General features: G+C 40.4%; 1 protein-coding gene across 3 annotated transcripts in view; it reads right to left on the bottom strand.

Annotated features, from left to right (window-relative positions):
- Positions 1 to 417: 417 nt before the first annotated feature.
- TSHR (thyroid stimulating hormone receptor) overlaps positions 418 to 13110 on the bottom strand; it is a 43715-nt gene continuing 31022 nt past the window's right edge. For all 3 annotated transcript variants that reach the window (XM_010175317.2, XM_029086822.1, XM_029086821.1), the window contains 2 exons: positions 3211 to 3399; positions 418 to 1825 (listed from right to left, as the gene is read on the bottom strand). In XM_010175317.2, coding sequence (XP_010173619.2) covers positions 418 to 1825; positions 3211 to 3399 — 1597 coding nt within the window. The remainder of the gene's footprint in view (positions 1826 to 3210; positions 3400 to 13110) is intronic.

Here is a 13110-nt window from a genome sequence, read left to right as displayed (position 1 = left end):
TTCAGTCTTTAGTGTTTTTTTTTTTTAAATCTCATTTTAATTATAAAACTTTATGTCCTTTTTTTTAGTCATACAAGTACCCACAAGTTTTATACTTAATCTCCTGCTTCCTTAAAATTTTTAGATGGGGGTATATTTCATATTTGCTGAGTTTATATGTAGTAACTTTCCTGTTTACATAGAGTATTCACATCTACTTCAAGCATTATCATTAGAACATCTTTTGACCTGCACTGAGTGCGAGACAAGAGGTTCAAATGAGTGACTTGTCTAAATGAAGACCACTCTGAAGGTACTTTCAGACATCAAAAAGGGTAGTCTAGGGAGAAAGGATATGGAGATATGTTATCTTCTCATTCGATTCATGGTATGCACAACCACCTCTTGACCAGATTGTGGCTGTGATACTCAGAGATGTTATAGCTCAGTTTGCTTGCATTCTTCCATGAGAATTTGGTTCTGCATTGTCACGGCAGGAAGGTAATCATTGGCTGGGTCTTGAGTGCTTGTAAGAACCTGACCTATCCCTCGGCTGATTCTCTGCCCATAAGAGCTGCTGCTGTTTTTGGCTGAGATTGTCTGACCTCTGTAGACTTGAGCCTGATGCTCACATATACCAAACTTGCTTAGCAGGATAAACACATCTCTTCTGAAAGCTTTGGTGAAAATAGCATAAAGAAAGGGGTTGGCACAAGAATTGAGTGGGTAGAAGAGTACCAGCAAGATCTTGGAATTGGTGACAGTTATCAATGGTTTGTTCATAATGGCAGATAAAGCGTGGAAAGAAATGGGAGCCATGCACAGAAAGTCAGTGAAAATCAACACAGCCATCCGCTTGGCAATTTTGGTGTCTTTGTCCCCTGACTTGTACTGAGGGTTTCGCACAGTTATGTAGATTTTTATGTAGCAGGCACAAATGATGACAAAAGCAATAATGTTACATATTAAAACGAAGACAACATAGGCTTCAGCCACTGGTGTTTCAGTGTCCATGGGCAAGCAGATGCTGACTTTGCTATAGCTGCTGACGCCAACCAGTGGCAAAAGGGCAAGAAGAAAGCACGAGAGCCACCCTCCCAGCATGATAACCGAGGCGTGCCGGAGGCGAACCTTTCGATCTGGGCGCATGGCAAAAGTGATGGCATACCAGCGTTCCAGGGTGATCACAGTCAGTGTGTATACAGAAAGTTCACTAGCAAAGACCGTGAAAAAGCCAGCTGTGTTGCAACCAGGCCCAGTCTGCCACTCTATAGCGTGGTTATAGTACTCTGACCTGGTGTAGAGATCCACTGAAGCAATCAGGAGGAGGTATAACCCCATGCAAAAATCAGCAAAGGCCAAGTTACACATCAGAAAGCGTGGTACAGTCAGTTTATAATGGCTGGTGAGAAGGATGAAAAGTACGAAAATGTTACCTAGGATGGCCAGCAGGTTCACAAACCACACCACAATCCTCAGAAATTGATATCCCATTATATCCTCACAGGGATTAAACTCATCAGGCTCTGGAGTGCATATTACTTCTTCATTGCCCCCGCAGATAGGGTAGTCATAATGACTGTCAAAGGTCTGGACATATTCCATTTGAGGGTTCTTGAGCTCTTGGCCAAACCCAAGATTTCCTTCCTCATGCTCTTCCAAAAAAATGTAATAATGGGAATTTTCATGAAAATTCGTGAAGCTGGTGTTTTTGTCATACACAGTATCAGTGTGGTCTGTGTATTCTTCTTCAAAATCTTTGTGAAATGGACCTCTGAGAGCTTTAACTGATCTCTTACGAAAGCTGTGACTGCCACTCTGGTTACATGTCAGGTACTCCAAGATTCTGAAAGAGTAGAGGGGGAAGGGGAAATCACCACTGACATTTACAGTCTGGCTGGAGTACAGTGAGTAAACAAAGGGAACACTTCAAAAGCAAATCACTGTGCATGAAAACGTTGCTATAAAAATGTGATCAGATATATTGCTGTTAACAAAGTATAGAGAACGCTTGAGCATTTCTGGGCCTTTTTTAAAACTACATTTTTTCTTTCTCTGTTGCTGTCATCTATCCCCAGTAGGAATTTGGCTTGTTCAGCATCTATAATTCCTCTTCTTTCTTGGAATCCTGTACCTCATGGTGTGATGCACCTGTATTTGTAGTCAAAAATTGTTCATATTTTTTACTAGGAAAGAAACTACAATTTGGCATCAAATTTTTGGATCACTGTGATCCACTGTCACATAACCTTTAGCATTTCTCATTTCCAGGTGTGTAGAATTTGAAATTGGTTACAATTTGAGACTGCATACAATTCAGTCTGAGAAATTTTCACCTCTACTAGTAGACATGCAAATACTTGTTTCTTTCAGTCATTAGGTTGTGCTGGATTCTTTCTGCATGTTCTTCCCGTCCAGGCTTTGAATCTCTCTATTCCTTTGTTTTATTGCTGTCCTCGCTTTCCCAGCCCATTGTAATTGCGAATGTTACTGCTTTGTGAGTTTATTATCGAATAATTCATATACCTGCCATAGCATATTTTTAATATACTATGCGTTCCAACCACAAATACTTCAATAGTGAAGACTGGGGCTGTCTTCCTAAATCAGAGGTTGGCCTGGAGAATTGTGTAAACATTATTAAACTTTGGAGAAATTTACAATAGATTTGCATTCTTCAATAAAATTCTGCTGCTAATCACAGCAGGTCATCCCCTCTCCCTCCCCCCAGCAGATGAGTCGCTTTGTTGTATCAGGACAATGTATTTTTTTATTTCCAAAAGCTATTGGCATCTGTTTTGATGGGAGGCTGGAAATCCTGCCAAAATGTAATTTGAAATAATCTGTCTACAAGGTTATTGCAGAATCATTAATTCTGAGCTTTTCAGTTAGAAAGCATACGAGACATGAGGCTACAACCCCTTCAAAATTTCTTTTCCCAGTCCTTGCTACAGCACACTCTCTGTTATAGCACATTACCCTTTTCTGGTTTTTTCCCTTTAATTCCGGGCTCAACAAAAGGAGGAGCTGTTGCCAAAGGTCCTACAAAATGTTATATCAAAAGTTCTTTCTTCTGTCAGTTTGAAATTGTAATCTCTGTTTCAGAGAATGTCCTCTATACCTAGAAAAAATGGTTGTAAAAGTACTAATATAGATGTATTTTTATATTAATACTAAACCGTTGTCTTCACTTACATACTTTAAAATTGAATGTAAGTTAGTGAAACTCACCCACTGTTTTTTTTCCAGCTCTTGAAAGCACAGCAGTGACTTGGATATGATAGGTCAGCTCGCATTAGCTGAAGAAATATCTTTACAGCTGGTAATTTCTTTAAAGTCCATGTATTTTTGGCCATTAGTTCTTTAAGGCTTTCCAGTCCTTTGGCTGGAAGGTTAGTAATGGCTGTTCTGGAGACATCACTAGGGAAAGGAAGAAAAAAAAAAAAGTTAGAATATCCAGCAATGATCAGATGTTTTTTTCAGATTCTCACAGTAGTTTAGGAGTTTCACAGAATTCTACAGCAAAAAATCAAATCCAGAGGAGGTGGGGATTTCATATCACTTTGCCACGTTCTGATACCATTCAAATTCAAGTAGGATATGAATTCCTCCCGTGGTTTTCTCTGTGTTTTAAGGCTTTTATCTTTAATGTCTCATAGTGCAGAATATGTATGATAAGGAAATATCAGGATTTTTTAAATTACACCTTTAAAGCTAACCAGATACAAATACCTATGAAAAACAAAGTTTTAAAAATTCTTTAAAGAAACCACATCTGCCATTGGAAGAGCTATTTTCCTTTAGACTCATTTTAACCTATTGGGATATTTCAATAGAAAGCATTGTAATTACTAAAATAAAGTTCTTCATAAAGTTTGCTGCTTTCTATTTCTCTGATACTGAGTCCACCTCAGTAGATATGTTGCACATTTCGTGAAGGAGGTGGATTTCCTTTAGAATTGCCAGGTGAATGTCATCTGGTCCTGCTAGTGTTTTCTACTCATTTTTTGCTTTGTCCCAAAACCTCTTCTACTGACACTTGAAATCAAGATGTTTTCTTCAAGTTAAGCTCTGTAAAGAAGTAAAACTGGAAAAGAGGTTCTAGTGTAGGAACATTGTTTGAGCACTTTCACCATGAACACCGTAATAATAAATAATTCAAATATGCATTGTTTCCCAATAGTGCTGTTCTTATCCCTCTAGAAGTCTTACCCACTGGCTGGTTTCTTTCACCTAAAAGAAAATTATTACTAATTTTATGCTGTAAACTAATTGCTTCTAAAATCCTTGGGTTTGCTCTGCTTTTTTTTTTTTATTTGCTTGTATTTGTTTTTATATTGAGTTAGAAATTGCTCCCTCTTTCTGTAGGAGGGCTTTTTTACTTCTGATAGCTTCTTTGCTATCATACATACTTCAATATGTCCCAACTAATTGATTTCAACCACATAAACTTATTTTTTGCTTTTCTGGAGTCATTTTTGACAGGTAGTATACGTTTCTACCAAGCTCCTGAACTGGCTCTTAGAAGAGGCTGAATGGTGTCTGCTATCATTTTACCTTTAGAGAATTACAGAATAGTTAAACTTCCAGATCATCCAGTTTGACCTCCCTGCAGAGTCACCTGGAGCAGGTCGCTCAGAGCTGTGTCCTGTTGACTTCTCAGTATCTCCAGGATTGGAGACTCCACAGCCTCTCTAGGCTACTTGTTCCAGCTTTCAGCCATCCTCACAGTGCAGAAGTTTTTTCTTATGTTGAAATGGAGTTTTCTGTATTTCCGTTTGTGCCTGTTGCCTCTTTTCCTGTTACTGGACACCACTGAGGGGACCCTGGCTCTGTCTTCTCAGTTCCCCGCCACCCCTGCCTACTCCTTTTCAAGTATTTATACAGATTGATACCTCAATTGACTCTCCTCCAGACTAAACATTTCCAGCACTCTCAGCTTATCCTGCTATGACAGATGCTCCAGTCCCTTAATCAACTTAGTGGCTGGCTCCATTTTGTTTTTCACTAATTTCCTTATTTTGTAGAACTCTCCTTCTGAAGCAAAACATCTTGGTAAACTAGATCTTTGACTAGATCTTACCAAGACAAAGCTGGCCTTTCAACAACCCCCATGGCTCTCCATCAAGTAAGTCCTCATGGTGGTGGCAGCTACCTGCAGGAAGGGAACATGGTTAAATGCTGTCTGATGGGAGGTGCTAAGAGTTTTTGGAGGGGAAATGATGCCTCATAAACTCTTGAGAGTTCTTTGAAGATGTTCTGGCACAAGCATATGGAAAAAGATGACCCTGGTTGTACAATGAATTGAGATTTCTGAAAAGCCTTGACAAAACTGGATCTCAAGGGCTGATGAGGTAACTAATCTGCTACGTGACAAGGGGAATGGCACTCCAGGATTAATTTAAAAAGTAAAAGAACAGGGGAAAAGCCTGGGAACAGGTAATAAGTTTTCATGCTAGAGGAAGAATGGAAAATGAACTGGTATCTGGAACATCACTGCAGCAGAGGCCCCCAGAGGCGAGGCTAGCACTGGTACTACTGAAATACTCATAAACAGTCTGGAGTTTATGCCTTTAGAGTTTAAGCATGAGAGTAGCTACAACACAACTTGTTTCCAACACTAAATAATACAAGGTAGTGAAAGCTAAAGATAATTGTCTAAAGGACCCAAAGGCTCCTGCAATACTAAGTGACTGAGCAGTAAAATAATTGACATGATTCAATATTGATGAATGTAAAGTGCATTTAGGAAAAAGCAATCTTAACTGTACATGGATGACAATGGGATTAATTTACCTAGCACTCTGGAAAGATCTTGGGGTCCTCTCTGTAAATGTCAGGTCAGTGCTATTTAGTAATACTGAAGGGAAACAGAATGCTAAGAATTTTTAGCAAAGAAATAGAAAACAGAACAGAAAAACTTCACTTTGTAAATCCAATATGACTGCATCTTAAACACTATTTGCAGTTCTATAAATCTTATACGCACTTTGCAGTAAGAGCACAGAAAGCTGCAGCAAGGATAATTAAAAGTATCAAATTGTTTATATATGAAGTAGTAAGGAGTAGACAAGGACTTTCCTCTTGGGAAAAGCTAGGACTGGAAGCAGTAGGAGACTATAGATGCTATGCATATTCTAAAGAAAGTGATTGGGAATGATAATTCACTTTTGTGAGACAAGTTTTAGGGCACCTAAGAATGCGAGGCAAGAGACTTACAAATGAGAAACGGTATAAACTTTTCACAAGATTGCATCATTAAATTGTGAAAGTGGGTGCCATGGTTCATTGTGCAGGCCAAATAACAAGGTAACAAGAAGGACAGTATCCCTTTTTGTTTTGGTTTTATTCACATCAGAAATGACTGGGTCATGAGGAACATCCTGGGGACAAGGGCTTGTACCTTGGAAACAGCCGCAGAGAGAAGCCTCTCCAGAACTGCGGGTGTGCAGGGGAGAGAGCTGCAGCTCCTGGAGAGCTGTGAGCAGAAGGGACCAGCCAGCCCAGGGCTCAGGTGAAGGAAACAATTTCCCAGGGAGCAGAGGGGAATGTGCAAAGTCTGTGGCAACTCAGGAGTGTTACCAAGTGATGTTAGAAAGTCTGAAAGAACGATCTATTATGTAAGAAGAAAAGGCTTGGAAGAATTAGTTATAAGACTGTGTAATTTCTGTTCTATCTTACCAATCCATTGAAGTCTTTTCTGTATGTGTATATGGGTGTGTATTTCATTAGTTAGGTATTCCATTTTTTATTTTCAAAAACTCTGCTTGTTTTAAACTAGGGGGCTTGAGGAGAATATACAGGCACAACTGTCTTGAAGTTCTAATTGATTTAGGATTAATCCTCTTGCAGGGCTAACAATAGATCATTGATCCTATCCAGTGGCTCAGAAGTTTGAAAGTTTCCAAAATTAACAGTTTGGGAAGTCCCTAAAATGCTGGTATGGTGTTTGCCACCAAAAGATCTTGTGTCCTCTCTGTGCCACTGCTATTGCAAATGGAAAAGCCTCCTGGGAGTCTGGTGATAATTTGTCTCCCAGTGGAAGATAACCTCTTTGTTATCCTACCTGGGCCCACACTTTGTTAGCAACAAAACGTGTGTCAATTGGCCAGAGGAAAGTGTGGAATTGACAGGGATTTTTTTCCTTACAAATCCAGTCTTGAAAATTCACAGTCTTCAGATTCACAACTTACTTCAAGCAACATAGCAGCTGTCCTCATAGTAGAAAGCACAGGATTTAAAAGGTTTTAAATAATAATTACTGATCTTCAGAGCCTTGTGAATCCAAGTAGTTGGAGTTTGCCAGACTATAGTATCTGTGTCTGCATTCATACAGAAGACACATTTTCCTAAATGATTTCTTTGTTCTGTGTCATTGTATGATAAGTCTTGATTTTGGGCTGCTCAGAATAATGGGAACTGACTGCAGTTATGTCAGCCTCATTAATATCTAATAATATTGATAACTAAGATCTTGTTTAAACACAGCAATGTTTACATTGCACAGAAGAGTGTCTTTCCACTACTGCTAAGCGATAGCTGGCAGACCTAAAGGAACACAAGAGAATGGGCAAGAGGTCTCATAGACTTGTCCAGAGGAGTTATCTCAAATTGACAATAAAAGAGCTTAGGCAGAAAACTAATAAAATCAGTGACAATGAGTCACAAGGACTGGATGGTTTTCACCAAAAAGTTCTGAAGCAGCTCATGGAAGAAGTAGTTGAATTGGTAAGAGAGATGTGTAACCTCCACCTTAGTCCTCTGCAGGAAGGCAGCAAATGAGCCAGCAACTAATATAATATACTTGGGGGAAGTCAGCATGTAAAGGGCTTTTATAAAAGAAGTCCTGCCTTACAAACCTCTTCAATTGTTGTGATTAAGATCTGCTCAGAATCTCCTGGGGCTTTTACAAGGCCTTCGACAAACCTTCACAAAGGCTGATATGGAAACCAGGGAGCCTCACTGCCGTGGGAGACATCAAACGTTCAGGATTCCGGTGAAGTGCTAGCAAAATTCACTTCACGCCTAGGTCCGGACCAGACTTAGCATCTAAGTAGTCGTGGTCTAGAGCTCGCTCAGGTCTGTCCGCAGGAGTGTAGAGCTCTACACTGTGGAGCGTAACAGCAACCAAAGTGCACTCAACCGATTTTAACACTGTGGCTTGTCAGCTGTTTGGTTTTTTCCTCACCTGCTTTTTTATAACTCTCGTGTGATATTTCTAGGCTGTTGCTTACCTTACATGAAATTTACATGTTAGAACGAATGTTACAGAGATTAGAGAGCTTCAGTTGAATGTGGGAATAATCTGATGATTTAAGAGATGTCATTTTCCAAACCAACTGTATATATGATACAAGTGTTAAACAGATATTTAGCTGCTTAATTTTTTTTTTCTGGGTTATTATTTTTTGGTCTAGTTCTTTGTTGTTTTTATGAAGTCAGAAATTCAGAACTAGATATAAGGGATAATAGCTTTTGTCAGTAATCATTTTCACAGCTGTGAACATGCAATTGTAGTATGAAATCAAGTAATAATGAGAATTTAAAAGACAGATAATTGAGAAAATGAGGTTGAATGCATCGCAGTACCATTGGGAATTTTTACCTAATCATACACAGATTTCTGAGTACTGCAATACTACAATAGTTAAAAAAGCATAAAATATATAATAGATGGGCTGAGATTGCAGAGATTGTTTCTATCTACTGAAAGATTCTTTAAATTTACAAATTTGCATTGCTTGATTAGCAGAATGCACAGTGCACCTGTTACTCGAAGACTTGCTTGTGCACAGTGGGAGGAACAGAACAGAACCTCCTAAGGTAGGACCCATTTCTAGATTGGGAAATGATGCTGTAAAGAGCATTTCTACTTTCTAAAGATAAGTAATTACATTTATCTTGCATGACAGTTAGTAATGTTTTGAATGTGGACTGTATGTTTTGCAAAAGCTAACTGAATAATAAGCCTGATTATATTTTTGTTGTACTCTATTGAACTTCTGCTCTAGGCAGCAGCTCTTGTTGGTGCATTTAGTAAATCAGGTGCACTGAGTTGCTGAATCCCAGCCAAGATTTCATTTTCAGGTGAAGAGCAACGTACTGTCATTATACTGTTAAGACAGTTTTCTAAAAGGAGCAAGCTATGTATACATCCACATACATCTGAACGTACAGCAGTGACAAAGGAGTCGGAATTATTGGCATCTGTTGTCCTCTAGTCAGTGATCACACTCCCCACTTCCTGTGTTATTGTAAGCTTCAATTTTTATTTTTTTTTAATGCCTAACTTAATACCTAGTTAAATATACCATCTAAGTAGGTGGTCTGAGAGCGTGGCCAAACTCACACAACACACATATAGCTAGGTGCTTTCTTTAAAGACAAAATGGAAGAAAATCACCCCATTGGGATGGATCCAAGGTCATTGTTTCAGCCTTTAAGTTGCTGTTGCTGCTGAAATCCTTATCAGGAAAAAAATCCAGTAAATGATAGATCTGTGGGGCAGATGTTCTATCACCTGTAACTTTTTTTTTTTTTTTAATTCTTGCCTCCTCCCCCTCCCACCCCACCCTGTGTGATTTGGTTTTGGTTTTGTTTTTTTTTTTTCTGAATATTTTTTCCCTGATTTTTTTTCTGTTTGTTGTTTGGGGTTTTTGTGTTTTGGTGGGGTTTTTTTCCTCTTTTTTCTCTTTCATACTGCTTCCACTGTTAGCAGTGCCATTCATTGCCCCAGCAAAAGGAATAGTTATCTTCTGGAAACTGTTTTCTATAGAGTTCATTTTCAGAAGCTAACAACAAACTCTAACAACAGCTAGATGACTGAACCAAAAATGACTTAACAAATTATTTATTAAAATAAGCCAAGTTGTTTACACTACTCAAGAGGGATATGGAAGGGCTGTATTGGTCAGACTTCTCAGGCTATTATGCAAGTTAAAAAATCTCTGGTCTCTTTATAGTTAACTCATTAATATTAGACTTGGTACAGCAGGGGGTGTGTAATAAAGCACCCATTGCTAGCACATTTCTGTCTCCTGTGGGAGATGTTAACAGCCATTGACAGAACAATAAATAGTAGGGTTCCACTCAATATTCATTCATTTTGACTTCAGCCTTCTTAAGGCCGTGCATATGTGGAAGTTTCAGAAACTATTTTGTTCCTGTTAAAATAGTTCTAGTTCCTGAAGGTCAACTAAGAGATCTGTTCAGGTAGAAGGATTCTGCTCTAAATTGTTGCTGGAATATATCTTGCTTTTTAACAAACCTTTCCTATGTCACATGTGCAGAATAATTCATGATTATCCATGGGTAACAGAAGTCCCTAAAGCTGCTATGAAAATTACATTAAAATTAATCTAAAAATTAATAATATATTGCATCTTTTTGTACTTGTTTTTGTAGTAGCTGGTATGGGGCTATGAGCTGGATCTGTGAATGAAAGCAGCGTTGGTAACATGTTTTATTGCTGAGCAGTGCTTACACCGAGTCCAGGCCTTTTCTGCTTCTCACACCACTCCATCAGCGAGGAGGCTGGGGGTGCACAAGGAGTTAGGAGGGGACACAGCTGGGACAGCTGACCCCGACTGACCAAAGAGGTCAGACTGAACAGGTCAAGTCATGCTCAGCAATAAAAACTGAGTGGCAGTTTGCCGGGGCTACTGTTGCTCAGGGACTGGCTGGGCATTGGTTGGTTGGTGGTGATCAATTGTTTTTGTTGCATCACTTGTTTTCTTTGGTTTGATTTGGTTTGTTTTCCCCCTGCCCCCTTTGTTGTTTTTTTCTCCATCCTTTTTTTAATTATTAAGCTGTCTTTATCTCAACCCATGAGTTTTCTCACTTTTACCCTTCCAGTTCTCTCCTCCATCCCACTGGGTCAGAGGGTGAGCAAGCAGCTATGAGGATCTGAGTTGCAGGCCAGGGTTAAACCACAACACCTCCCTAAAATCTTTAGTTTAGGACTAGCAAGTTAAAGGATCATGCTGTGAAATACTCCAACTTTTTTGATCACTGTTGATTTACTGTTTCTTGCATGCCATTTTATGCCTTCTGCCTTTGAGAAGCAATACCTCTCTCTGTAATGTCACTATGGTTCCACATTGCTCGTTAATTATAAATACTACTAGGACTAGTTAGCCATGGAAGTGTGTCATTCTAATGGGAGATGGACAACTGACTGTTTAGACTGCAGAAATAAAACACATCCTGAGACTGAGGATCAATCTAACTTGAAAACACAGAGTGAGAAGGAAGTTCTTTATAGTTAAATACATATGTCCTAGGAAGTAATCTCTAGCCGCTAAACCAAGAGGTAGCTCATAAACCTCCAAGCTAACCCTTGCAGACAGCTTACCTGGTAACATTATTATAGCATATGACTACCCACAACCCTTTTCATCACGTCATTACTTGTTCACCTGTTTAGCATAACAACAACACTGGTGCTTTAAATGCCCACAATAACTTCAAGAGGCAGAACCGTGCCGCTGCAAGCTTTCACCTCCCTCAGACTTAAGACCTCAAGTGTTTTGTCTTCTACCATCCCTAGGAAGGAGCTTTTCAACCCATTCTGCCACCTGTAGCCTCAGAGGAAAGATATGCAGTGAGCTGTAGGAGATCCCAAACGGAACATGAGAATGCACCTTGCTTTGAGACGGTGTATTTACTGTTGCAAAGTAGTCACCATAGGAAATATGGTATCTAGGTAAAGTTACATCAAGTGAAAAATGTCTTTCTGGCTAGGAACAAAATGAGAAAGAGCTTGTCTGGTGACATGTGCAATATTAAGAAAAAGGCCTTATTAGTCAAATACTAATAAAAAAAAAAAAGCTCACTCAGCACCAACACAGTTTCTGACACGGTTCTCCAACAATGACCATCTTCTCAGTTCAAGGGTGGGTCGCCTGAGCCCTCCTGAACGCAGAAGCAATAGAACCAAAGGTGATCCAGCTAGCAGTGAGGAAGAGGAGCAACAGCCACCACAAAGGCTTCCTGAGCAGGAGCTTTAATAGCCCCTTTGTGAGCTCTTTCAAGTTTCCTTCCTGATCTGCTGCCGTCTTCTTCCAGAAAGCCCTCTTTTGCTCTGCCTAGATGAACAATGAGGAGGTAATTGGTGACAGCCAGCATGGCTTCAGTAAGGCCAAATTGTGCCTGACCAGACCTTCTATAGCATTGGTGGATAAGGGAAGAGCAAGTGATGTCATCAACCTGGACTTGTGCAAGGCATTTGACTGTCCTGCACAACGTCCTTGTCTCTTAAGTTGGAGAGAGATGGACAGGATGGATGGACCACTCAGTGGATAAGGAATTGGCTGGATGGTTGCATTCAAAGAGTTGTGGGCAACGGCTCAATGTCCAAGTGACTGGTGATGAGTGGGGTCGATATTGGGACTGGCACTGCTTAACGTCTTTGCCAGAGACATGGACAGTGGGATTGAGTGCACCCTCAGCAAGTTTGCCAACGACACCAAGCTGTGTGGTGCAGTTGACACGCTGGAGGGATGGGATGCCATACAGAGGGACCCTGACAAGCTTGAGAGGTGGGCTGATGCAAACTTCATGAAGTTCAACAAGGCCAAGTGCAAGGTCCTGCACCTGGGTTGGGGCAATCTCAAGCACAAATAGAGGCTGGAAGGAGAATGGATCAAGAGCAGCCCTGAGGAGAAGGATTGGGAGTGCTGGTGGATGAGAAGCTCAACATGAGGCTCACACCCCAGAAGGCCAACCATATCCTGGGCTGCATCAAGAGAAGTGTGGCCAACAGGTCAAGGCAGTTGATTCTGCCCCTCTACTCCATTCTTGTGAGACCCCACCTGGAGTACTGCATCAAATTCTGTGGCCCCCAGCATAAAAAGGACATGGACCTACTGGAGCAAGTTCAGAGGATGCCACGAGGATGATCTGAGAGCTGGAGCACCTCTGCTATGAGGATGGGCTGAAAGAGTTGGGGCTGTTCAGCCTGGAAAAGAGAAGGCTTTGGGGAGACCTTATAGCGGCCTTCCAGTACCTGAAGGCGCTCCAGGAAGGCTGGGGAGGGACTTTTTACAAGGGCAGGTAGTGACAGGGCAAGGGGAAATGGCTTTAAACTGGAAGAAGATAGTTTTAGATTAGATGTTAGGGAGAAATTCTTCA

The sequence above is a fragment of the Antrostomus carolinensis genome, unplaced genomic scaffold (assembly GCF_000700745.2).
Source record: "Antrostomus carolinensis isolate BGI_N321 unplaced genomic scaffold, ASM70074v2 scaffold7809, whole genome shotgun sequence".
Lineage (NCBI taxonomy): Eukaryota > Metazoa > Chordata > Aves > Caprimulgiformes > Caprimulgidae > Antrostomus > Antrostomus carolinensis.
Note: the sequence above shows the minus strand (reverse complement) of the source record. Positions and strands in the feature narration are given on the sequence as shown.